A 27,370-nucleotide genomic window follows, 5' to 3' on the forward strand; every position below is an offset into this window, starting at 1 on the left:
CATTAGCATGTCTGTAGTAAGTGTGGCTGTTTATTACCAGGTAAAGTAGAAAAGCCAAGTTGGCTGCCAAATGTCTTAGCTATAGCTTAGGAAGCAAAAACTTCTGTTTTCTGAGCTTTCTCAAAGTAGGTATCACATCAAGATATAGAAAAGTGAGAGAGGGGGCTGGGGATGTGGCTCAAGCGGTAGCGCGCTCGCCTGGTATGCGTGCGACCCGGGTTCGATCCTCAGCACCACATACCAACAAAGATGTTGTGTCCGCCGAGAACTAAAAAATAAATATTAAAAATTCTTTCTCTCTCTCTCTCTCTCCTCTCTCACTCTCTCTTTAAAAAAAAAAAAAAAAAAAAAGAATAGCTATACTTTCTATTAAAAAAAAAAAAAAATAAAAATAAAAAAAAGAAAAGTGAGAGAGGGAGATTCTATGACCCTATTCCCAAGATTTTGATTCTGTAGGTAGGTCTTAGGTGGGGCACAGGAATCTAAAAAGCTCTAGGCAATCTGTAAAGGGGTCCTCGGGCCCCCTCGAGAAACCCCATTTTATGGGATGGAAAACCTATAGCCTTATTTAGGGAATATTTGGCTTCCTGTGAATCCCCAGTTGCACCTGATTCTACGTGAGTAGGTGCTCTTGGGGGAGTCTGGGCGGTTTGTTTAGTCATCACTGTGGCCAGGATATGGGACAATATTCTCAAAAATTGTGCTTAGCACACTGGGGAGGGTGGCAGGTGACCCTCCCCTTTGTCTCCAGGTCCATAGAGACAGACTGGACATCATCCCAGGTCAGGAAAAAAGCTCCAGAGGGCAGCCATCCCCTCCGGGCTGGTCCTGTGTGGGCTAAGAGGGGAACCACTCTGAGCCCCATCCTGCCCGCTAGAGGCAGAGTTAGGGCCTGCCCTCCACTGGGGCAGGATATGAGTTTAGGATAAAGGACACAACCACCACCCCATGCTTGCAACCCCATCACACCCACAAATCCTCAGATCCTCCTGATCCCACAGCCCCCACTGAAAAGGCATGAATTTGACTAGGGAGACTGCCAGGTGACCATTCTCTCTAGAATCAGCGAGTCCTGGTTTGGCTGGAGCAGTGTGCCCTGCTTGCTTTCTGAGGATGCTCTACCCGCTGGGACACTCGCTCTCACACTGTTCTCCTGGGGCCCCTTCCTCATGAGTCTTGCCTGTGAGCACCCCTTTCTGGGCTTCCTACAGGTACATGGAGTTTTTCCCTATCCCTTCCAATACCACCTCCGACTTCTACTTTGAGAAAAGCGCCAATTACTTTGATTCGGAAGTGGCACCCCGGCGTGCAGCTGCCCTGTTGCCCAAGGCCAAGATCCTCACCATCCTCATCAACCCAGCTGACCGGGCCTATTCCTGGTACCAGGTGAGAGCATGGTAGAGGTCCTGGGGGCTGGGATCTGTCTGATGCTCATTCGCTCAGCAAGTGCTGATCAGATGCTGCTGTGTGCCAGCCCTGAGCAGTGTGGATGTGGCGATGGGTAAGAATAGAGCCTGTCTTCATGATGCCTCTAGCCTGGTGCAGGTGACTGGCAGAAGTTGATGCTGAAGGGCAGCACCAGTTACTGGTCCACCCCTGAGCTTCAGAGGGTCCTGCTTGTGACCCTGACATGGACATGACTTGGAGGCTGATTAGACCTTGATGCAGCCTAGATTTGCAAACAGTGGTCGGGCCACGCTGACTGTGTCTTCTCTGCTGGACACTAGTGGGGCGGGAGTGGGAACTCAGAGGACAAGACACAGGACCTGCCTTTTTCAGATGGAGAGTCCTGGGGATTGAACCCAGGGCTTCTTGCATGCCCAGCAAGTGCTCTGCCACTGAGCCACAAGCCCAGCCTTTAAAAATTTTTATTTTGAGACAGGGTCTGGCTCAATTTATGTTGTTAAGGCTGGCCTTGAACTTGTGATCCTCCTGCTTTAAGCCTCCCAAGTAGCTGGAATTGCAGGTGTGTGCCAGTGTGCCTAGCTCAGGACCTGCCATTCCTAGTGGGTGTCTGATCAGGGACAGCAGTTACCTGGACTGAAGCACATCTCGAGAGGGATGAGACATGTTAAATGGCAGAGCTTTCTTTAATTTCTATGACCTGATTGAATTCCTTAAGTGCAGTCTTCTGGGCTTATAGAATTGCTTATAAACCTGCCCCTGGGCTCTGGGGACAGGCCCATCCCTCCTCTGCTTGCCAGTCTTCCTGGGATTATGCCATGCTGCCAAGTGCTTTGATTCAGAAGTACCTTTGGAGACCAAGGCCAGGATCCTGACCACCCTCATCAGGCCAGCAGACCAGATCTATTTGTGGTGTCAGGGGACCCCTGGGCCTTAGCGTGTGGTTATGGGGGAGGTGTCCATTATTCCAGCCAGGAAGCTGTCTTTCCAATCTGGCCACTTTGGGTGGCTCTGTGCCACCCTTTGGTCTTCTTCCCTTGATTGCTTCTGTACTGCTTCATTGGGCCGTGCTGTGTCCTTTGTGGTGCTCTGGCGCCATGTCCTCCCTGTTCCAAGTCCCTCAGACCTCTTGCCTCTCTTCCCCTTCCTGAGCCCTCTCTGCTTCTTGTCCCCAGGACTTTGGTTCGTGCCCTGATTCTGCCTTTCCTGTGGTCTGACTCTTCAGGGGAAAGTCCCACCAATACAGTTGGCCACATCCCCATCCTGCTGCGATTGTGCTCCCCCTCCTGGCAAGGAGCAGGGCACTGGCTGGCCACTTTCATGGGGGACATTAGGGTGTCAGAGGTGAAGCTAGTCCCATGTTAGTGACAATGCTTGACTTCTGCCACCTCACTGGAGCTTCACAGGAGTTTCTAGAAAGCAGAGGAAGGCTTCGAATGTGTGTGTGTGTGTGTGTTCCCTTCACACAGAAGAGCAAACTAACACTCAGCAAGGTTCATGTGATGGCATTTTGAACCCAGTTGTTGTCAATCTAAGACCTGGTTTTCTCCTGTCCATGATGAAGGCAGGTAAGGGAGACTAATTTATCCCAGGAGGATCTAAAAAGGAGCCAGGGGAGGGCAGGCTGGTGACTGGGAGGTCTGGTGAGCAGGAGGCTGCTCTGCACTATCACGGCGGCTCCTGCCCTGGGCTGCCTGTGGTGCTCGTCAGGCCCAGGGCTGTGAGCGTCGCCTGGTGGGCAGGTCCCCACGCTCTGGACTCAGAGTTCTGCAGATGCTGATGGCCCACTGGGGTTATTTGAGGTGGCTCAGATCTGGCATTTTCTTTTTCAGTTTTACTCAGTTCTTCTGGTCTCCTTGAAAGAGAGTGCTCAGTTTGGCACAGGTGTCTCTCACATCTTTCTAAAACAGCCACACTCTGCTTACAACAGCATGGGGATCAGGGACCTCAGCAGACATCTGTGTTTGCCTCCAGTTTAGGAACTTTGCTTTATTTTTATTGTGTTTATCAATGGTTGCCTTCTATATGTAATCATTGATTCTAGTTTTCCATTTTTGGAAGTGTTATTTAGTTTTCTTGAAGTAAATATATGTGAGAAAGAAAGGTGAGTTGATGTAAAGGAAACGGTGTGGCCTCTTGCCCAGCAGGGCTCAGGGACCACATGGGAATGACCAATGTTGGAAACTTGATCTTGTTCAAAGATGGCGAAACTAGGACTCTGGGGCCAGTACTTCCCAGGGGCCAGCCAATGAGGAGAGGCAGACTCAGGACTTGGGCACAGGCCTTTTGCTTCCAGCTAGAATCTTCTAGCACCATGTCCCATCTGCTGTCCCACAAAGGCCTCCTCCTTGGTTCTCCCTGTGACATGCTCACCTCCCCCCTTTGCCTGCAGCACCAGCGAGCCCATGACGACCCAGTGGCCCTGAAGTACACCTTCCACGAGGTGATCACAGCTGGCCCTGCTGCGTCTGCAAAGCTGCGTGCCCTCCAGAGCCGATGCCTGGTCCCTGGCTGGTATGCCACCCACATTGAGCGCTGGCTTAGTGCCTTTCACGCCAACCAGGTAATTCCCTGCCCCTGCCCTTTGGGAGGGTGAGTTCTGCCACGGTGGCAGCTGGGACGAGGAGGCTAGGGTGTGCTGGGGGAAGCGAGAGTCTGGCTGGAGTGGGGCACAGGTCAGATTCCATGAGGCCTTTTAGAGAACCCCCCTGAAGTCTGGAGCTGGAGATTGGGGTGTGGGCTGGAAGCTTGTTGAGAGGTGGAAGAGGGAGGTTACAGGGATACAAAGAGTAGGCCGGGTTGTTCTGTGTGGCACTGGGGATTGAACCCAGAGGCACTTAACCACTGAGCCACATCCTCAACCCTTTTTATGTTTTGAGACAGGGTCTCTCTAAGCTGCTTGGAGCCTTGCTAATTGTTGAGGCTGACTTTGAACTCAATCCTCTTGCCTCAGCCTCCCGAGTCTGAAATCACAGGCATGTGTCACCATGCCTGGCATCTCCAATCCTTTTTATTTTTTATTTTGAGACAGGGTCTTACTAAGTTGTCAAGAATGGACTTGAACTTGCAGTCCACCTGCCTTGGCCTCCCTAGTAGCAGGCATGCACCACTGCACCTGGAGTAAGCAAGGTTTTTTTGATTGTTTAAGTTCTAGGAGAGATTGATATGGGCCAAGGGAAATTGGCAGAGAGCAAGTAGATAGACCACAGAGGACTGAGTCTTGGGGGCACCTGCCATTCAGAGCTGGAGGCAGAGGCAGATTAGAAAGCACAGACCCCAACCCACAGCCAGGCCACTCCTGCTGCCAAGGCCTCTGATCCTGTTTTGCCCTTTAGGTGAAAGCAAGTCCAGATCACCTTTCTTCCTTTCGTTCTTTCTAGATTCTGGTCTTGGATGGCAAACTGCTGAGAACAGAACCTGCCAAAGTGATGGACACAGTGCAGAAATTCCTTGGGGTGACCAATACCATTGACTACCACAAAACCTTGGCGTGAGTACTGTATTGACCATTCAACAGGGTGATTTCTCTTTTTTGGCACCTGAGCCAAAAAAGACCAAGGCTTGAATAATAATGGGGGGACACAACTTAATTAGAGTTGGCAAGTTTGAGAAAGTATGCAGCACTGCCCTGATGGCCATTCAGCAAGAAAGCTAATATCAATGTTATTTTAATAAAAAATCATATTAATAAAAGTACTAACTTAAGGAAAAGGGAGGTGATGAATCTGTTCTGCTCCAGTCAGCCCACCCTGGAGTATCCTCTTCAGTTCAGTTCTGTCTAGGCTGAACATTTTCAGAGTGTTAAACCCAATTTCCACAAGAGTTTCCTAACATTAGACTTTGACTTATAATATGATTTCAGGAAAAGGAAGCTAGAACTATTGTTGTCAATGGCCAGTAACCCCACTCACCCAGAACCTGGTGCAAGTGTACCAGGAATGCCTTCTCACGGTGAGGAAGGGCCACTCTGTGCCGCCAGGTGGGGGGTTGGGGGAGAGCCTGCCTCCAGAGCTGTGTCATAGAGAAAGGACACACTTGGCTGGAGGAGGGGCCCCAAGAGAAGGTGGAATAAAGCCCCCTTCCTGGCGCTTTCTTGGGAAATCATACAGCAAGAATATTCCCTGCTAGCCAGGCTGGGTGGAGCACACCTGTAATCCCAGCGGCTTGAGAGGCTGAGACTGGAGGATCTAGAGTTCAAAGCCAGTCTCATCAACGGCCAGGTGCTAAGCAGCTCAGTGTCTCTAAATAAAATACAAAATAGGGCTGCGGATGCGACTCAGTGGTCGAGTGCCCCTGAGTTCAATCCCCAGTACAAAAAAAAGGAATATTCCCTCCCTTCCTCACTGGGCTGGAGGTTGAAAGTGGAGAAGGGAAGGGAAGTCAGATCTTCATGTCAGAAGGGGAAGCAGCGGCAGCCCCAGGGTGGAAGAGGCCTGCTCAGGACTGAAGACCCACCCTTAGCTCTGACCCTGGATGAGTCCCTTAGCCTGGGGCTTGGCTTCCCTCACCTGTAAGAAGGGGTTAAGGAGTATGACTCCTCCCTCCTGAGAGTCCGTGAATTCGATGAGAGCGTGAGTGTGGCCCTCTTGGCTCAGAGCTAGATGGTGCTGACTGTTATTGTCATTGTCATCGTCATCTTATGCCTACCCCATCACCGTGCGGAATTCTTTATCTTTCTTCCCTGCCACATGTGTGTTCTGCTTGCCTGATGCCCTCGGGCTCAAGACCCTCTGATGGCTCCTGAGCTTCAGCGCACATTGGGTCCCTGAAGGCACCATGATGTCACACACGGGAGTTAGACCTGTACTGACATTTCTGCTAAGGCATTGGCACTGGAGAGTTAAACTCTCCAGTGCCAATGCCTTAGCATTTCTTAATTAAGATGCAAGTTATTTAAAAGCAAAAAATCTTAGACTAAACCTTTTCTCTACCCTTTTTTCATTTGAAGTTGGGACAGGTAAGAAGACTTTTTTTTTTTTTTTAAGAGAGTGAGAGGGAATCTTTTTGTAGATGGACACTACACAATGTCTTTATTTTATTTTATTTTTTATGTGGTGCTTAGTATCGAACCCGGGTCCCGCCTGTGCTAGGCGAGTGTTCTACCACGGAGCCACAATCCCAGCCCCAAAGAAGACTTCTTGACTTAAAAAAATGATAATAATAATGCTCAGAAAACTCTTCCCTGATCATGCAGGATGGGAATGGGTCCACGTTATGGATTGCTGGAGGAACTGGGGCTGCTCAGCCCCAACAAAAGAAGACTCAGAACACGGGACCGCCCTCTGATGGGGAGAAGTGAGGGTGTGTTTAGTGTAGCACAAGGGCAAAACTTGAGCCAAGTGATGGCATATATCAGATCCACAGGGGGTTTGGGTGCCAGCATGTGTACAGGGGGGTGGACTTCCTTAGCTCCTGGGTGCTGCTCTTCCTAGATCTGTGCACAAAGCCTTGGAGTGGGGAAGGGATAGCTGGGCCAACTCCATCCAATCTTTCCTCACCTCTACAGGTTTGATCCAAAGAAAGGATTTTGGTGCCAGCTGCTTGAAGGAGGAAAAACCAAGTGTCTGGGCAAAAGCAAAGGCCGGAAGTATCCAGAGATGGATTTGGACGTAAGTGGCAGAAACCCCACCTGTGGCAGCTGGACAGGTGGGGAGCTATCCCCATAATGGACAGAGCTTCTATCTCCTTTGTCTTTCTCTGACACATTGCCAGTTCATTTTATTTTTTATTTTGAGATAGGGTTTTTCTAAGTTGCTGGGTGAGGCTGGCCTTTAACTTGTGATCCTCCTGCTGGTATTATAGGCATGCACGACCGTGCCTAGCCAGCCCTTGGGCAGTATTCTTAAGTGGGAAGAAGACAGTCTCGGCCATGGTGGATCAGAACTGATCTATTAAAACAAGTTTTCAGTACCTACCCTTCTGCTAAGGGCTGTGCTGTGAGGTTTTAAGGATAACAGACAGGTCCTCACCTTCAAGGACGCCTAGTCCAGGGGAGATGAGTCACATATAGGGCTAGAATAACGGCAAGGAGAGCTTCCTGCAGGAAGAGGTGCATCCTGTGCTATGGGCATTCAGGATGGGGTGCGCTAGAAGCTGGGGTTGGGAGGGGAAGAAGGCTTCCAGAGGATGGGCAAGGGTCTCTGGAGTTGGAGTCCATGCCACAAGATTTGGAGCCATGGAATGGAAGGATAGGCCATTCTCATAGGAGAGGACTGCATAAGATGAGGGTGCAGACTGCATCTCATGGTATCTCCTTAGCCTCTGGCTTGAAGAGTTCTCTCTCCTTCCTATCATGAGAATTCTGACCTTGTGGGCGAGAGTTTGCTGCTCCTGTGCCAGGGCTTTCTGGGGAGCCTGCTATCTGTAAGAGGATGATGTGGGCCAGTAGGACAGCAAGGCGGGGCCCATGCCCACCACCTCAGCTCATTGCCCCATCCGAGCTTTCCTTCCTGTTGCAGTCCCGAGCCTTCCTGAAGGACTACTACCGGGACCACAATGTCGAGCTTTCCAAGCTGCTGTACAAGATGGGCCAGACGCTGCCCACCTGGCTGCGGGAGGACCTCCAGAACACCAGGTAGCTGCAGCCACCACAGCCAGACTGAACGTTGGCGGGATGTCCCGCCGTGCGCTGAGCCAGACTGACCTGCAGAGAGGGGAGCGGGCCAGGCAGCGTTCTATGAGCAATACTCTGCTGAGGCCCACGTGGGGCCAGGAGAAGCCAGGCGGGCCCACAAGCACCTCCAAGCATCCACTGCTGGGTCTGTGACCTACAGGACCACCCTCCACCAGAGGTCCATTCTGTGCACAGCCTGTGCTGGGAGGCTGCTTCCTGTCGGTGGAAGGCCACTTCCTGGTAGAGGGAGTCTGTGAGACTCTTTTCTGGCCCTCACTGTGCTCTACTGACCACCCCCTCTTCCTGCCTCCACCACCCCTGCTGCAGCAGGGCGTCTCCTCAGTATTAGCTGCCATATCTTCCCTGTTCTCCAGACAGGAAGGGAGAAGAGCCCAGCTGGGCCTTTCGCCAACCCAGGGGGAGAGACTGAACATGGCTCTGAGTGTTTTGAGGCAGGCCTTTCACAGGGGTCAGCTGGGTACCCAGAGGCAGTCTCTAGGCTGCATGTAAGGGCAGCCACCTTGGAAGAATGCTGATCCACCACATTCGGGTCAGTACCTTCACATCTCACCTTCCCTTTTTGGGGAACGAATCTGGTTCCTCCAGTATCCACCCAGTCCTCAAGGCCTCCTGCAGGGCCTGGGGCACTGCCATGCCATGTGGGCCCAGAGACTCCGGCCTCGACTCCGCCCCCTGGCTGCACCCTGGGTAATGACAAGCGTGGTTTCCTGTGGTAAAAGACGAGGCTGTTGAGGAGTCTGCAGTATACACGTTCCCCTGTACATACCTTGTCCCCACACTACCGCCTCGGCCCCGGCAGACATGGCAGAGCTCGCAAGACTGCCGCCCGCTGCTTTGCCCCAGACACCTGTGGCTGAGGGTTCTCAGAGACCCCTTAACCTCTCAAATACTAAGAAGCTAAAGTATTTTAATATTTGGGTTTTGTTTTCTTGGTGCCAGAGTTTATACCCTGGGTGCTGGGGTAGCACTGTGTTTTATATATATATATAATGTGTATATATATATATTATATTTTTTTTGGTTGGGTTTGTTTTTAATTCAGTCGTACACAATGGTGGTAAGCCCCAGCCTCAAAGGATGTCATATCTTAGTGCTAGAGAATAAGATGGAAGGGAGGGAGGGTGTGTCTTCACGTGTCTGGGGACTCAAGGAGACCGTATGGAGGTGACCTTGGAGAGGTCTCTGTTCCCTCTCTCAAGTGCCACAGCTGTCCTAGGCCTGCCCTAGGGGGACAGTGGTGGTGACATGGACAGGGAAGACTAACTCTAGGATATCTGGCTTCATGAAGCCCAGGAGTCTGGGGGTGAGGTTGTGGCCAAAGGAAACAGCCGGGGCTAGGATGGTAGACCTGGGGCCCCAAACTGGCCTGTCCCTCTCCCCTCACATGGTGCTAGGTTGGGAGCTGCCCTGGGACTCACAGAGTGTCTCCAGGCCCCCTGCAGACCTGGGATTTCTGGGCTGCTTTCTGCTTGGGTTCTGCTCCTGCCCCCCTTCTTTTAACAATGTGAAGTGACTGAGGCACCCAGGGAGGTGCCTCTCCCTGGCCCCTCAACTGCCAATTCAGCTTCCACCTGACACCCGGGAAGTTCTTTCTGGAGAGCCTGGTCTTATTCAGAAGATTCTGGCATCTTGAGGTTGGAAGGGTCCTTCAGCAGGTATAAAGTGGGTCCAGAAAGCAGATGGCCTGCTTGGCTGATGTCACAGGGCTAGTTGGAAGCAGGGCCAAGAATTGAACTCAGGGACCCAAATCTGAGTCCAGTGCTCTTCTTCCAGTGCCACACTGCCTCTGAGCCCACCCTTGGGACGCTACTCTGTGCCAGGTTCCTTTCCCTCCCTCAGTCACAACCGTGGTCATTCCAGGATATGGGGACAAACCACTCCTTCCCAGCCAGGTGCCTTTGAGCCTTCTCATCCCCAGATCTGCATTCACTTCCCTGCCTTGTTCTCTCTATCTTGGGAGGTCTCTCCCCATCCTGTGGCCCCATCAATCTTTGTTCTGAGTTGACTCCCTCTTCTCGAATTTTCCACGGGGTAGAGAAGGAAATGGGACACTGGGCAGACCCGCTATTTGGTGGTTTTAGTGTGGACAGAACAGAGTTTCTACCGTGTTTCTCATTGGGGCCCATGAGCTGGAGAATCCTGGCCCCTGTCGGCCCCGCAGGGCTGAGGAGCACAGTGCCTGGGGACAGGGTGGCTTGTCTACTCCTGTATTCCTGTGTTCCCAGGGACAAGCTGGAACTGGACCCTCAGTGGGGCAGTGGCTTCCACCAATGACAGCCTTGATCCTCACTCCCCAACTGTCCATGGGTAATTTGGCCCATGATCTGGGAGGCTCCCACACCCTTTGGGCTGGAGACTGAAGCTCAGCAAGCTGAGCTGGGCTGGCCTGGCCTGGAGTGGCCCTGGTCGGGTGGGAGGCTCTATTTCTCTCTGCTTCTGGCCTCAGGTAGGAGCAGGCAAATTGAAACCTGTGAGAGCAGAGAAGATATTCTGGAGTTTGGCTTAGATCTTTCTGGAAGCCTGGAACTGGACCTGCCCCTGTTCTAAATTTCTGTGTTAGTGACTGCCACATCCCTTCCCACTAACAAGCCTTTCTCAAGGACCTGCCAGGCCAGACACAGCCGGGACTTGTAGCTATTGGGTAAGGACAGGGAAATGAGTTGTCCTAGGGGCTCTCAGCTAATAGGCGTTGATCCCCCTTATGAGAAGACAGAACCAGGGTGAGCAAATGCAGCATCACCAGTCTTCATTGTCCACTGTACGCATTTGGCAAAACATAAAAATAAAGAGAGAGAGAAAAATAGCTCAAATTATGCTGGTAACTCTGTCATCCAGTTTGCAGTCCCTCTGCCAGCCTTTGCCCTAGGGTGGGTGCAGGTGGAGTGTCGTTCAGAGTTCGAGAGAATTTTCTGTTTGGAGCATCTTACTGCATTTAAAGTTCAGAGGAGTCCGACCTTTAAAGATGGACCTTTTCTGAGCCCCTGCCTACAAGCAGCCAGTGCTCTGGGTCATGCTTACGAGGTGGCCATCAGCTCCCAGCAAAGGAAAACTATTGGCCTGACCCACTGAGGTTGAGGTCCCAACATGGAGCCATCCCACAGGTGTTAGTGGGAAGAGCAAGGACAAAAATATTTTACCAGACATTGGTCATGAATGCCCACTGCCGAGCATTGAAAGCTGAAATGATTAACATTTTGCACATTGGCTTTTTTTCTCTCTCTACACATATGTATGTTTTTCTGACCTAGTTTGAAAGTAAGTTGCAAGCATCGTGAGTCTTTGCCCCCAGATGCTTCTGCCCGCATCACCCAAGTCAGAGCCTTCTCCTACACACTGGCCAATACCACAGCCAAGAAATGGACATTTCCTGACAGTCTGCTGTCCCCAGTTGTCCCCCAGATAACGGACCTGGTTTTGCACTTGCATCCAATCAAGGCGCACATGATGCATTTTGTCACTGTGTTTTTCAAATCTCTCGGAATGCTGAAAAGTCTTCCTTCTGCCCATCTGGTTTTTTAAGTGACATCCTTTTGGGGGCCAGCAGGCCTGCTGTCAGGTCACACTGTCACACTGTCCGGATCCGTCTGATGTTTCCCCATCTCCTGTACTCTCAAGGGTGGTTTTGCTTTCTTTTGTGCTGACTTGGCAGTTGCCCTCCTGCCTAAGACGCACCTCCACCATCACCTGTAGCAAGTGCCAAACCAGCAGAGGGGGCATGGGAGCCAGGGAGGGATGCCCCATGGACACAGCAGCACATGCTGGCCTGGGAGGAGAGAACGGAGGGCATGCAGAAGTGACTGCACCATGGATGCCAGCCAGGCATGTGGCCTGTTGGGATGAGACGTCTCTGGCTTGGAAGAGCCTGGCTGCTCCTTTGACTCTGGGATGCACCTCAGGGTCCCAGACATAGCATCCATCTCTCTGTTCTGTGGTCCCAGGGTTTTCACTTCTTGGAGGCCCATGGTCTTAGGCACTGGAGCAGAGCTAGGCCTCTGGCCCGTACCAGGAATGTCCTTGGGGGAAATTCCTCCTTAAATTGTGGTATGAGGATTGAGCACTGGGCTGGAGCATAGCTGTGAGATATTATCCTAACTGCATCCATTGGATGCCTGCATGACAGTCTTCCTCCCAGGGTCTCAGTTTCCCCACCTCTAGAATGAGCCCATGGGGGCTACAGCAGGGGAACACGTGCAGGAAACAGCTCTGCTTGAGTTGAAGTGTGGATGGGGGTCCAGGCCCACCCCCAGGCCCTCTGGGCAATGTGGGGTTTGCCCTCCTGGTCTGGAGGCTCTCCTGCTTAGAGGACCGGTGAGTTTCCAGCTCCCTTGAGGGACGGGTGTGGGCTTGGTGTAGAGTCAGTGCCAAGGACCTGGGGAAGACCTCAGCTGTGTTCTCTCCTAAGACACTCATCTTCCTGCACTTACTCCTCTCTCTGCCCTGGAGGAGGGTGAGGGCCCGGGCATCTTGGGCTGGCCTGGCTTCTCTCATCCACAAGAGGGCTCCTTTTGTAATGTGTGCATGAAATTCATGTTGTTCCCTGGGGACAGGAGAGGGCTGACTGGAGTGGGTGGGGGGCACATTAGGGAGCAGGCAGAGGTTTTCTTCCCTTGTGGGGGTGGGGAGAGGGTAGGTCGGGGAATGCTACCTGGCTCACCTGACGAGGGCTCTCGAACCAGCCGTTTTGGGTTGTGTTAAAAGTGGGAACCTTCCTCCATTAATGTACAATCTCGAACTAACTGCTAATAAAGTGGGGTTCTGTTTGTACACATTGTTCCTGTCTGACTTTCTGAAATCTTTGTAAGACCTGAAGGGAGGGTAGAGTTAGGGATGTTTGCATGGAAAGCCCAAATATTTGCCCAACACACACATAGACACAGAGGGGCCTAGCCAAAGCAGATAGTTTCCACTGGATTAGAAATTGAAGTTGGGCTGGGGATGTGGCTCAAGCGGTAGCGTGCTCGCCTGGCATGCGTGCCACCCGGGTTCGATCCTCCAGCACCACATACAAACAAAGATGTTGTGTCTGCCAATAACTAAAAAATAAATAAATATTAAAAAAAAGGAAAGAAATTGAAATCTTTTCAAATATAGCAGAGGCCTAACCCAGGGCAGCCACGTGGGGCATCTCAGATGACCAAGAGCCTGCAGACACCTTGGATTGTCAACGAGTTCTGAGGAGTTGACACTCAGCTAAGAGGAGACTCAGAGGCTACACCATTTCTACTACTAATGTGTATCATGACTGGGGACAATTCACTTTTTTTTTTTTTGGTACTAGGGATTGAACTCGGGGGGCACTCAACCACTGAGCCACCTCCCCAGCCCTATTTTTAATTTTACTTAGAGACAGGGTCTCACTGAGCTGCTAAGCACCTCACCATTGCTGAGGCTGGCTTTGAACTCTCGATCTTCCTGCCTCAGCCTCCTGAGTCGCTGGGATTACAGGCGTGCACCACAGCGCTCGGCCTCACTTTTACTTTTGATCCTCAGTTTCTCTTGTCTGTTGGGGATGTGGAGGGAGTTTGTTTACCCAGAGAATGTGCCTGAGCTGCAGATTCCCAGACCTCACTTGCAGTGATTCAGCTCCTGCAGATGTGGGGTGAGCCTTTTGAACAAGCTCTCTAGCACAGAGAAGGCTCCACTTTGGGAAATCCTGGATGGCTGAAAGTTCCTCCAGGTTTTAGTTAATGCAGAGAGCACCACTGTCCAGGAAAACTTTAGGTAGAATAAGTGACTTTCTAGACTTCCTCACCTCATAAAGGGCCAGATTTGAGACTTGCTAGGGAAGGGACAGAGCCCAGCCAAGCCGGCTATCTTCAGGGCAGAAATCTGAACCTCCTCCTAGAATCCCCTTGGGAAGCTTTAAAAATGCATATTCCTGGGCTGCCCCCAAATCTGCTCATTCAGAACCTATTTGAGTGGGACCCAGCAATGTGTATTTAACGATCTCTCTGATACCAAGTGTGAGTCCATGCACAACTCTGCAGGGGTAGAGGAGGGGTGTGCTAGGGATGTAGCTGCAGTCCTGGATCCTAGGACCCAAGAGAGAAGACTAAAACACACGACGATGCCAATCCTGATGGCACAGGGCAGCACCTGCAGATGCCTCTCTTGAGTTTGCCAGTGGGAGCCTAGTACAGGTCATGTGGTGTCACCAACACCATTGGAACTAGAGGCTGCACTGCCAGAAACAGATCCAGATGACATGGTGCAGAAGGGACACCCGAGCCAGCTATGGGTCAGACCCAATCAGAGGTTTCTGGATTTGAAAACAACTGAAAAAAATTGTTCAAAGACTGAACAGAAAACCAGATAAAGACCAGGGTACTCTTGCTGGGGTAGGGGTGAGGGTCTCACTAGCTCAGCTCCTTCTCTTCTTCCCTGCTATCTTGGAACCCTAAGATTCCTTGAAACACATGATGGGAATCTAGCCCAGGTGCTCACAGAAGTCCTGCTCACAGGAATCTTAAAATTCTAATAGGTTCCAGGAATAAAAGCCCATCGGGCCCTCCTCATCCCCTTGGGTGAGGAGTTGATGGAGGGACTCTGCTACCTCAAAAGTGGTCCAGGCTTCTACAGGCAGGAAATTCCCTCAGAGAAGCCCATGATCATGTGTATTTGCTGAAAGGTGTCATAACAGCAAAATGATGACAACAACCTAAATGTCCAACAATAGGGGATCAGCTAAATGACCTCGTGTATATCTACATGTTGGAAAATGATGATGCAATAAAAAATAATTCATTTCTAAATCCTGCCAAAGAAATTGCTATAATAAGGAATTATACAGTGTTACCGTTTGTGGGGTATAAATATAAATATCCTACATTGTTATGGTTTGAATGTGAGGTGTCCCCCAAAAGCTTCTGTGTGAGACAATGCAAGGAGATTCAGAGGTGAAATTATTGGGTTATGAGAGTCTTAACCCAATCAGTGAACTAATCGCCTGATGGGATTAACTGAGTGGTAATTGAGAGCAGGTAGAGTGTGGCTGAAAGAAGTGGGCATTAGGGGTGTGCCTTTGGGATATATATTTTAATCTGGCAAGTGGAGATACTTTCTGCTTCCTTGGCATGTCCTGAGCCTCTTTCCTTCACACACTTCCGCCATGATGTTCTGCCTCACCTTGAGTCCCAAGGAATGGAGCCGGTTGTCTGTGGACTCAGACCTCTGAAACCGTGAGCCCCCAAATAAACTTTTCCCCTTTTAATTGTTCTTGTCAGGTCTTTTTAGTGACACAGTGAAAAAGCTGGCTAAAACACATAGCAAACTAAAAAATATGGTTATGCTTCTGGAGAATCTGGAGACCTGGAAGATGGAATTTTCAAAGAAGATATTAGTCTTGGTGAACACTTAAAAAAAAAACAAGGGTAATGTAATCACATACCATTTATGGAATGAAAAGTATTAATAGGGGCCTGGAGTTGTAGCTCAGTGGCAGAACACTTGCCTAGCAGGTGTAAGGCACTGGGTTTGATTCTTAGCATCACATATAAATAAATAAAGATCCATTGACAACTAAAAACTGTTTTTCTTAAAAAAAAAAAAAAAAAAGGAATGGATGAAGTAGAAAGGGGGGACACTCCAGATAACCAGACTCGTCAGGATGGTGTCATCAAGGCCAATGCTTTGTCCTGAGCAGGCCCAGGTGGTGGTGAATTTGTCACCCGGCAATATTTATCCTGAGCTGGGGAGCCTGGCCTTTGAGGCAAGTCTCATCTCCTCTTTAGTTTCTCCAATCTCACCGACAGGGTGGTGAGATTTATACCAATACTGGGACAAACTGACATCATGTGCCCCGTGCTGTGACCCTGAGGACCCAGAAAAACAGGGATCCTGAATGGAGCTGAGAGGAAATGGCATTATAAAGGGACATTTTGCCAAATAACTGACCAGGATGTTAACAAGGTCAAGGTCATGAAAGATACAGAAAAGTTGAGAAATGGCTTGGCGTTAAAGGATAGCAGAGATAGCTGGTAATCAAAGGCCACAGAGACCCTGGTGGGGTCTTGGACCAGGAAGCAATGAGCTATGAAAGACACTGGAGGGATGTCCGGCAACGTGAATATGGACTGTGGGGACTAGAGAAGGGTATTCTCTAGATGTTGAAATTTCTCTTTTTGATTATCATGCTGTTCTGTAGGGGTATATCATTGTTTTTAAGAAGTAAACATTGAAATATCGAGGGGTAACAGAAGAAATGGAACTAAATTTTGCTTTTCTCTGGAAGGTTAGATTGGCACTTACCCAGTGCAGTCTAGAATGTGTCCACCAGGGGGCACTCTCACCCCAGTCTCTCTCTGACTTGCTGGCCCACGGAGACTGGGCTTGTAGTTGATGGGGAGGTAAAGCTATTCTAATAATAACATCAATACATTAAGTAAACAGGAATAAATAAAAGGTATTTCTCAGTGTGCATCATTCAGGCACTCTGCTGGCCTAGTCTGGGGGAGGCATTTCCACCTTGGTACTGTGCAGAAGTCTGAGATGCAGAGAGGCCAAGGAGCTGCTAGGATCACATAGCCCAGAGTCCCTGGTCCTTCAGACTCCACAGCCTGATGTTCTCTTGAGTCTGAGGCTGGGTGTGAGCCCTGGCATTTTGAGCTGAGACTCCATGCCCCGAGGTAGAGTGGGCCAATGCCCTGAGCCCCACCCTGCCCCTCTCAGGGATGTCAGGCACTTAAAAGTATATGTATCCACCAATCTAAAGCCCCCCTCCCGCAATTTAAAAAAAAAAAAAAGTTTTGCAGGACATAAGTCTCCTTCCAGCCCCTGACCTTTGTCCCCAGTTCACCTCTTCAGAGGACACTACCACTACCAAGTTTTGTGGACCCTTCCAGAAATTATTTTACATATATGAGCAGCTATGTATACATTCCCTGCTGGTTTGTAACCTTCATGTCCTGGGCAAAGGTGGAGGGTTATTTGCTGCTTTGTGAGACAACAAATGGAAGCTGTCTTCTGCCTTAAGTACTTGGAGGGTGCGGGGGGGGGGGGGGCTTAGCTCTATTATGTCTTTCAGGGACAGAGGGAGAAGTTGGAGCTTGAAATACTCAGCCTTTGTCCCTTTCTGAGGTACTTACCCTTGGAAACGATGAAGCTGTATGTGGCATAGTTGTCAAAGTACCCACAGATGGGCCAATCTGGTCTCAAATATAGGCTCAGATTGGCTATGTGACCTTGGATAAGTTCCTTGGGTCTCTGAGCCTTAATCTCTCCATTTGTGAAATGGGGATGGTAGTAGCACCCAGGAGACAGGGCTGTTGTGAGGAGTCAGGAGTCAGTGCCTGGAAAGCCCACGGCAGGAGCCTGCTGCACAGTGAGAAACCTGTAAAGTCTTCTCTGGTTCTTGGTGTCACACTCAAGTAACCCCCATGACAGAGCCCAAACCTGGGGCACCACTACCACCTTGTCCTGAGAGTGATGAGGATGAGGGTGAGGGGCTGAGAGGCCCACCAGTTATAGACATTCATCACATCTGATGGCTCCTCCTGAGACCCTTGGGATGGAAGTAGTTGGGTGATCTGGGACACTGAGAACCACCCTTCAGTATCCACATACAATCACCCACTTCACAGAAATGATCATGCATTTAAGATGCTACAGTGGAGGACTGCACACACAAGCAGGATGACCTAGATGAAATGGATGGGTTCCTAGAGGTACAAAAGCTATCAAAACTGACTCAAAAAGAAATAGAAAATCGGAATAGACCTATAACAAGTCAGGAGATTGAATCAGTCAGTAATCAAATAACTTCCAGCAAAGAACAATCTAGCACCAGATGGCTTCACTGGTGAATTCTACCAAACATCTAAGGGAGAATTACACGAGAATTAATTCTGAAGGGGAGGGACACTTCCTAACTCATTCTACAAGGCCATTTTTACCCGGATCTTAAAGCTAGAGAACACTGATTGTAAGCAGTATCCCTTATGATTATAAATGCAAAAATCTGTTAAGAAAATACTAGAAAACCAAATTCTAAACAATCATATGTCATGATCAAGTAGATTTCATCCTAAGAATGGGTGGTTCAGCATATGATAATCAATCAAGAAGTGAAGTTAGCCAATCCCCAAAAACCAAATGTCAAATGTTTTCTTTGATACAAGGAGGCTGATTCATAGTGGGATAGGGAGCGAGAGATGGGAGGAATAGACGAACTCTAGATAGGACAGAGGGGTTGGAGGGGAAGGGAGGGGGCAAGGGGTAATTAATGATGGTGGAATGCGATGACCATTACTATCCAAAGTACATGTATGAAGACACGAATTGGTGTGAATATACTAGGTATACAACCAGAGATATGAAAAATTGTGCTGTATATATTTAATAAGAATTGTAATGCATTCCGCTGTCACATATAAATAAAAAAAATTACATACAAAATATGCCACATTAATGTCAGGGGAAAATGATCATCTCAATTGAAGCAGAAAAAGCTCTTGACAAAATCCAACATTGTTTTGTGATTAAAAAAAATATTATATAGACTTAATATCCTAGCAGTGGAAGGAAAGTTGCTCAAATGACAAAAGTCGTATATGAAAAGCCCACGGCTGACACCATTCTTGATGGTAAAATATGGAAAGCTTTCCCCTGGGGTTCAGGAACAAGACGAGGATGACTGCTTTCATCATTTCTGTGTGGGAACTTCTATCTAACATGACACGGGAAGTTCTAGCCAGAGCAATTAGCACAAAAGTGAAGTCAAAGGCATCCAATATGAAAAAGAAAAAGTGAAACTCTCTAGTCACACACCACATGATTTCACGTCTAGGAAAAAACCCTGAAGAATCTGTACACACACAGAAAAATATTAGAGCTGATGAATTTAGCCAAGTTGTAGGATACAAAATCAGCATACAAAAAATCAGTTGTATTTCTATACACTGCTAATGAATAACCCCAAAAGGAAATTAAGAAAATAATTCCATTTGTACTAGTATCAAAAATAATAAAAGAGGTATCAATAAATTTAATGAAGAAGATAAAAGTCTTATATTCTGAAAACGACTAAGCATTGCTTAAAGTATACCTGAATAAATAGAAGGGTAGCCCATATTTATTGATTAAAAAATTATATTGTTAAAATAAAAATACTGGGAAAAAAGAAATACTGGGGGATGATATTAACCAAATTATTCTGTTATATTAGACGCATGTATGAACATCCAACAATGAATTCCACTATTATGTATAATTGTAAAGAACTCACAGAGGCTGGGGCGTGGCTCAGTGGTAGAGTGTTTGCCTAGCATGTATGAGGCATTGGGTTGGATTCTAAGCACTGCCTGTAAATAAATAAATAAAAGTCATAGATAAATGAAGTCCATCAACAACTAAAATAATATTTTAAAAAAGAACCAATAAAAAATGAAAAAAAAAATGGGCTGGGTTGTGGCTCAGTGGCAGAGCACTTGCCTGGCATGTGTGAGGCACTGGGTTTCTCAGTACCACATATAAACAAATAAATAAATAAAGGTCCATCAATTATTAATAAAATTTCTTTAAAAATGGAAAAAATGACAATACTACCCAAAGGAATATACAGATACAATATAATCTTTATCAAAATTCCAACAGGGTTTTTTTTAACCCCAAAGTAAAAATATCCACCCTAGTATTGATATGGAATTTTAAGAAACCCCCAAATAGGCAAAACAATATTAAAAAAGGACAGAGTTGTGCCTGGGTTGTGGGGCAGTGGTAAAACGCCTGCCTAGCATGTGTGAGGTTCTGGGTTCAATTTTCAGCACCACATAAAAATAAATAAAATAAAGGTCCATTAATAACTAAAACATATTTTTTAAAAAAAACAACAAAAAAGAACAGAGTTGAGGAGGATTCACAATTTCTGATTTCAAAACTTACTATAAATCTACAGTAATTAAAATGGTGTGGTACTGGCATAGTATAGATACATGGGCTATGGGATGGAATTGGAACAAATCCTTACTCCCACCCTCAATTTTTTTTTTTTTTTAAACAAACAGAGCCTTGCTATGCTCTCCATATTGAACTACTGGGCTCAAGTGATTCTCCTGCTTCCGCCTCCCCAGCAGCTGGGACTACAGGCATCTTTTGACAAGAATGCTAAGACCACTTTCTGGGGAAAGATCAGACTTTTGAACAAAAATCTGAAAAAAAAAAAAACGGTACTGCAAAACTTGGATATCACATGCAAAAGAAGATAGTTAGGATTTTACTTTATACCATGCACAAAAATAAGCTCAAAATGGATCAAACACCTAGATGTAAGAGTTAAACTATAAAACTACTGGAAGAAAATACAGGCGCACCTCTCCATGACCATTACCTTAGATTTGGTAATGGTTTCTGCAATATGACACCCAAAGCATTAGCAATAACAACAACAAATAGATAAATTGGGGTGGTTGGGAGGGAAAAGGGGGTACCATGAACTGAAATTGATTTCTATGCATGTGAATATGTCGGGATGAACCCAACTACTATGTATAACCATAAAGCTCTGAAGAATAAAAGAAAAAGAAAAAGAAATTGGTTAAAACAAAATAGGCAAATCGGTCTTCATTAAAATAATAAAAACCCTCTTGTACATCAAAGGACACTATAAAGATAGTGATAAAAATACACAGAATGAGAGAAAATATTTTCAAATCATGTTTAATACAGGTTGAATGTCAAAAACATATAAAGAACTTCTAACAATAAAAAGATAAGCAACCCAACTTAAAAATGGGCAGAAGACTTGACTTCTCCATTGGCCAATTAGCATGGGAGGCGGTGCTCAACCTTAGTCATTGGGGAAATGCAGATCAAACCTTCACACCTTTTGGGATGGCTGTGCCTTTTTTTCTTTTAAAGGCAGGGATGTGAAGAAATCAGAATGCTCCTACGTTGCTGGTGGGAATGTAAAATGTTGATGCTCCTATGGGAAAGGATTGGGTGCTTCCTCAAAAAGCTAAGCATTAGATGCAATAGCTCAAAGCTGGGAACAACTCAAGTGCCCCCAAACAGATGAACACATACACGAAATGAGGTCGATACATACAAAGGAATGTTTTCCAGCCAGAAAAGAAATGAAGTTTTGATATATGGTACAACCTGAATTAAGCTTGAAATCATTATGCCAAGTGAAACAAGCCAGACACTCGAGGATACTGGACGATTCCATTTACATGAAATATCTACAAGAGGCAGATTCATAGAGGAAACAGATGATCCCTAACCAGGACTGAAGGGAGGGGGAGGATGGGAGTTATTGCTTTAATGGGCTCCGAGTTTCTGCTTGGGGTGATGGAGATGTTGGAAACCGGAAGTAGTGACAGTTACTCAACGCTGACTGTACCTACGCCCACTGAATTGTATACTTAAGAATGGTTAAAACGACAAATTTCGTATGTATCTTACCACAATAAAAATATACATGTAGGATTATACAGAAATCAAGTAAGCTCTGTACTTAAAAATCAATTTATAATTCACACACATAACATGATGCTTTAAAGCATCATTTGGTGGCTTTTTGGTGCACCATCCCACTATCTAATTCCAGAACATGTCATAACCTCAGGAAGAGACCTCCTCTCCAGTGGCAGTCATTCTCCATTCCTCCTCCCTCCCAGCCCCTGGCCAACACTAAGCTACTTCCTGTTTCTAGAGATTACTCTTTGTGGACATCTCACACTAGTGGAATCCCACAACACGTAGCCTTTGGTGTCTGGTGTCTTTCACTTAGCATCGTGCTTTCAAAGTTTCCCCATTTCATAGGGTCCGTCAAGACCTCATTTTCATGGCTGAATAATGTTCCATGGTCTGGTGTAGTTTATCAGCGCATAGCTGATAGACAGTGGGCTATTGTGAATGGTGCTGCTATGAGCATTCACATACTAGCATCTGTTTGAAATTTTTTTGGTTTGTACTCAGGAGAGGAATTGCTGGGTCCCAAGGTAATTCTATGTTTAACTTTTTGGGGAACCACCACAGTGTTTTCCCTAGCAATTGAATCAATTTACTTTCCCACCAGCAATGTAGGAAAGTTCTAATTTCTCCATATCCTCACCCAAACTGGTTATTTTCCACTTTTTTGGGTATCACAACCATCCTCATGGGTGCAAAGTAGTATTTCATTATGGTGTTTATTTGCATTTTCCTAATAACTAATGATGGTTTTCATCTTTTTGTGTGTTGGTTGTTCATTTGTGTATCTCTTTGGAGAAATGTTTATTCAGGCTCTTTGCTCTTCTGTGAGTTGAGCTGTTTGTCTTTCTGTTGTAGAGATTTTTTTTTTTTCTTTCCAGTAATGGGGATGGAACTCACTGCTCCTCTACCACTGACCTACATCCCAGGCTCCTTTTCTGAGACAGGATCTCACTAAATTGCCCAGGCTGGCCTTGAACTTGAGACACTCATGCATTGCCCCCCCGCCCTTAGTTCCTAGGATTATAGGCATTAACCACTGTGCCTAGCTCTGTTGTAGAGTAGGATCTTTGATCCATTTTGAGTCAAAGTGTGTGTGTGTGTGTGTGTGTGTGTATGTGTGTGTATGTGTGAAAGAGAGATGATAAGGATTAACCCAGGACCTCAAACTTGAGATAAATTTTTTTTGGGGGGGTATGGGGATCCAACTCCAGGGCACTCAACCACTGAGCCACATCCCCAGCCCTATTTTTTTGTATTTTATTTAGAGACAGGGTCTCAATGAGTTACTTAGCGCCTCGCTGTTGCTGAGGCTGGCTTTGAACCCTCGATCTTCCTGCCTCAGCCTCCCGAGCTGCTGGGATTACAGGCATGTGCCACCATGCTAGGCTTTTGGGGTATGGTGTAAGGTAAGGGCCTAGCCTTCCTTCTTTTGTTCGTGGATATCCATTATCCCAGCACCATTAAATAAGAGGACTATTCTTTTCCCCACGAATTGTCATGATGCTCTAGTAAAAAAAAAAAAAAAATTGACTTTAGATATAAATATGTAAATAGACTCTCAGTTGTCTTCCATCGGTCTATTTGTCTAAGCCCACGCCAGTTTTTCCGTCTTGAGTACTGAAAAAGTACAAAAGTACTTGAGTCGTAATTACTGAAACTGGGTTGGGCGAGTCCTTTAGATTTCGTCTTCCTTTTCAAGGTGGTTCTGACTATTTGGGGTTCCTTGCATTTCCATGTGAACCTCAGAATCAGCTTGTCAATTTAGCTGGAATTTTGATAGGGAAGGCAATAAATCTATAGATCAATTTGGGGGAGAATTGCCATCTTAACAATACGGTCTCCCACGATCCAGGAACAGGGGATGTCTTTCCAGGTATTCATGTCATCTTTACTTGTTTTCAAGTTGTCTTTGTAGCTTCAAGTGTCCCCAGTCTGGCTCTGCTGTTTTTTTATAATAACATAGGAAATGTTTTTGGTGTGACTAAGGGATGAGGATAGGAAGGCAACTGGAACTGAGTTGGCCTGGGGAGATGTGACCTGGGTCAAGCATGGCTTGGCCTCGGGGACCCTTCTGAAAAAAGAGATTTTGACACTGGAGACAGGAATTTGCCACTCACCCCTGCCCCGTGGGATTGTAGGCGGGGGAAACCGGGAAGTCACGTGGCCCAGCCTGGAGTGAGGGGAGAAACCCACAGGCAGGTGGGGGAGCCCCGGGGCTGGATTTCCACCAGCTGCCTGTGATATGGGGGTGCGCTGCTTGGCCCTGGGCCTTGTGCTGTCCAGTGCCTTGCTTTTACTCAGTGCCCAGAGGGGAGAGCCCCTGGCAAACTAGGTGGTCAGAAAGGAGCCCCGACATTTTTCCCCCTCTACTGAATCTCCACTTTTCCTCTTCAGCCACGTGGCATGGATCCTTCCCATCTTTCAGGGTACCTTCTCCAGGAAGCCTTCTGTGGTCCTTCTGTTTGTTTGCTGGTGTTTTTTGCAGTGCTGGGGATCCAACCCTAGGTCGGGTGATGCTCTGCGGCTGGACTGCACCCCGCCCTCGGTGGCCCCTGGGTGGCCCCTCCTACTCCTGTTCTCAGGGGAAGATCTCCGTGCCTCAGCTCCTCCAGCACCCACTCTCTGGGCTATGATGCCAGGAAGACCCCAACCTCCAGCACGGAGCTCAGATGCCGGCCCCGGGGGGATCTGCAGCCCTCACTAGCTGATGAGCTTCCCCAGGGTCCAAGCCTCGGGTGGCACCTGGCTGCCTGGCAAGGACTGTGCCCTGTAGTTGGGTGATCAGACACATGGTAGGGTGTGAAAATCATGGGGGACCCCTTACCCCACATCCTATCCATGGCCCTTGGGCCAGGGCTTCTCCAACACCCACCTGTTTCTGAATTCTAGGCTCAGAATTCGCCACACAATCATCAAACATTCAGATGGGCCCTGCTGCCCTTGATTCTGATTGGGGAGTTCTGGTAAGAGCCTGGAGTCTATCAAGTTTGCCAGGGGATCACAAGTCTTGATCATCTTAGTCCCTTATACTTGATGACCACCCACCCACCCAAGCAGTCCTGGAAATTTCCTTACCTTCAGTCTCTCCCTTCCCCTCCACTAAGACCTTTTTGGAGGCTCATTTCCCCTGTTAAACTCACGACCCTTAAATCGTCCTTCCTACGAGAAGTCTTCCTGGCTCACCTCACATACTCTCCGATCACAGGTACCCAGAGATGGTCATTACAAAATACAGAAAAACCGTAATCAAGAGTATGAGTGGATAATATAGAATATGTGTGGCTTATATACAGATGATTTTATTATAACATATACATGTTATCAGATGGTATATAGATTTATTATATTGTAGAACTGTTTTATAAGCATTGAGGCTCAGTGCATAGCAAATTAATCATGTTGTGGAAGAGCTGAGAAGTCCTGTCAGTCCATTTCTTCCCGACTTCCCCATTTTACAAACAGGTAAATTGAGGTCCAGGTATAAAGGTAATGGGGCTCAGGTGATTGAGAACCCTTGGCCCCCACAGCCCTGGTCCCTTGGATATGAGCTCACCCAGATTTGTTCAGGCCTCTCCGGTCCCCCTAGTTCTCTAACTCATGGTGCCTGTCCTGATCATGGCAGCTCATGTTCTAAGGAGGGGGGGCAGAGGGCGACTCTCAGTGGCCAGTTCAGTCCCCCTCTGTTCCCAGTGGGAACATGGGCCAGGGCCCATCCGCACAGCTGGAGCTGGTTACCCAGCTGTTTATGGGTCTCTGCCTCTGGTGTTTATAGTTCCGCCTTTGGATCGGCTTCAAGTCCCCGCTAATTGGAACAATACCCCAGGAGGTGGCGTGGGGTGGTGGGGGACCACTGGATGGCTCGTGCCCTGGCTTCTGCCTTGCCTGGTTCCAGCAAGGACTTCAGGCCTTTTACAAGGACACAGGAAGGACAGCAAGATGGCGCAAATTAAAAGCGGGTGAGAAAACAGGCACACGTGGGTGGGGAGAGTGGAGGCCGGGAAAAGGCTAAAAGTGCAGTCGGTGGGGCCTTAGGCGCTTAGTACGGGAAGAAATGGGGGCCAAATCTTTCTTTTTTCTTTTTGGGATACTAGGATTGAACTCAGGGCACACTACCACTGAGCTCCATCCCCAACCCCTTTTAGTTTTTATTTTGAGAGAGTGTCTCCTTAAGTTGCCCAGGCTGTTCTTGAACTTGCGATCCTCCTGCTCTAGCCTCCCAAGTGCCTGGGATTACAGGCCTGCACCACAGAGCTTGGCCATATATTTTCTTTTAAGAATATACATACACACACTCACACATACACACACACACAAACACATGCACACACACACATACACACACATACACATGTATGCTGTGATTGACATATGTCGTGTGTCTATGTGTGTGTATGTTTTCATTCATTTTGGAAAACTTAGAACACAGAGACCAAAAAGAATGTAAATGTCTATATCCCACCGTTTTAGGACTTTTGCTTTCTATCTGTTATATACAAAGTTGTTTTTGTAGAAAGGAGACTATACAGACAAATTTGTGTGTGTGTGTGTGTGTGTGTGTGTGTGTTACTGGGGATTGAATCCAGGATCACTCTACCACTGAGAGTCCTTCTTATTTTCATCCTGAGACAGAGTCTCCCTAAATTCCATTTTGTCTCATAATACTAGCTTATTTTGAAAGAATTGCAATTATTAGTAAAGGTCACAGAACCTAAAGCACAAGTGTCCCCCTGTCCCCATTCCTGGGGTAACGCTTCTTTGGTGGGAATCCCTCAGACATTTTCCTTGCACACTGCAAACATAGGTATGTGGTATAGCTGTGTCATGGTTTATTTAAGTGATGAGCACTGAGGTTAGGTGTACAGCTACAGCTTGAAGCCCACAGGCAGCCAGTGTGTGACTAGAGAAAGTGTTAACAAGATAACAAGATCAGATCACAATTTCTCCCCCCAAAATCTCAGTCGGGCAACATAACCAGCAGTGTCCTCAAAAACATGTGGTCAGTAAACACAGGAATGACCGCCACTGGGTTGTTTCCTTATATTTTTATTATTTTTGCTTTTATTTTTAAGATTAATACAAGTAATACACAGTCATTGCAGACAATTCTAAAAATACAAATAAGCAAATCTAAGAAGACGGAAATCACCCATGATATGGAAATAAGCACGGCCCACATTTGGTGTATTAACAGGGTTCAGTCTGTGCCTCCTACACTGTGCTCAGTGCCAGTGCATGTCAATAGGCACAGTAGTGTTCCCGATTTGCAGGTGGCCAATGGCGCAGTGTCTTGCTCTGAAAGGGCAGGCTCTCCTGTGGCCCCGGGCTCCACTGTGAGCACTACCTGCTCCACAGCCCTCTGCCTCTTTTACAGAGCTGCCTGGAGGTTTTCCTCTTTCAACATGATATCTTACAATCTGTTTTTTTTCACTTACAGATAAAATTGTGATGTAAACATCCTTCAGGGGGTTCAGATTTGCGAAGGTCCCCCACTTTAACTGAAGAGTATGTGGATCATTTTAGATTTTTTAGTATCATAAACAAAGGCATGCTGAACATTTTTGTGGCTTAACCTTTGAGCATGCCGCAGTCCTCTTCACAGTGCTATTCTCCCCAGGGGCCTTCACGGACCCCTTCTACCCAAGGGCCAGGGAGTCAGTGTGGCTCTGGGGCAGACCCAGTCAGATGGGCTCAGCTGGGCTGGCTCAGCTGGAGGGGGACATTCCCGGCTCAGATGGGCCCCCAGAAACGGGTCTCTCAGCTGAGTTCAGAGAAGCCCCAAAAGCTGGGAGCTAGGAGTGACCCTTCTACAGATGACACCATGGTGTCAGGCCGGGACACCCACGTCTCTACAGGCTGTGGGTTAGAAGAGGAACAAGAACAAACCCGTCTGAAAAGGTGGCCTCCGTCCTCAGCAGAGGGGAG

General features: G+C 47.7%; 1 protein-coding gene across 4 annotated transcripts in view; it reads left to right on the forward strand.

Moving 5' to 3' along the window:
• The window catches only part of Ndst1 (N-deacetylase and N-sulfotransferase 1), a 60,292-nt gene extending 47,388 nt beyond the window's left edge, over nt 1-12,904 (forward strand). For all 4 annotated transcript variants that reach the window (XM_026414629.2, XM_026414627.2, XM_026414630.2 and 1 more), the window contains 5 exons: nt 1,212-1,386; nt 3,797-3,967; nt 4,785-4,894; nt 6,911-7,013; nt 7,863-12,904. In XM_026414629.2, coding sequence (XP_026270414.1) covers nt 1,212-1,386; nt 3,797-3,967; nt 4,785-4,894; nt 6,911-7,013; nt 7,863-7,982 — 679 coding nt within the window. In that variant the 3' untranslated portion in view covers nt 7,983-12,904. The remainder of the gene's footprint in view (nt 1-1,211; nt 1,387-3,796; nt 3,968-4,784; nt 4,895-6,910; nt 7,014-7,862) is intronic.
• The last annotated feature ends 14,466 nt before the right edge of the window (nt 12,905-27,370 follow it).

This window comes from Urocitellus parryii, chromosome 1, assembly GCF_045843805.1.
Source record: "Urocitellus parryii isolate mUroPar1 chromosome 1, mUroPar1.hap1, whole genome shotgun sequence".
Lineage (NCBI taxonomy): Eukaryota > Metazoa > Chordata > Mammalia > Rodentia > Sciuridae > Urocitellus > Urocitellus parryii.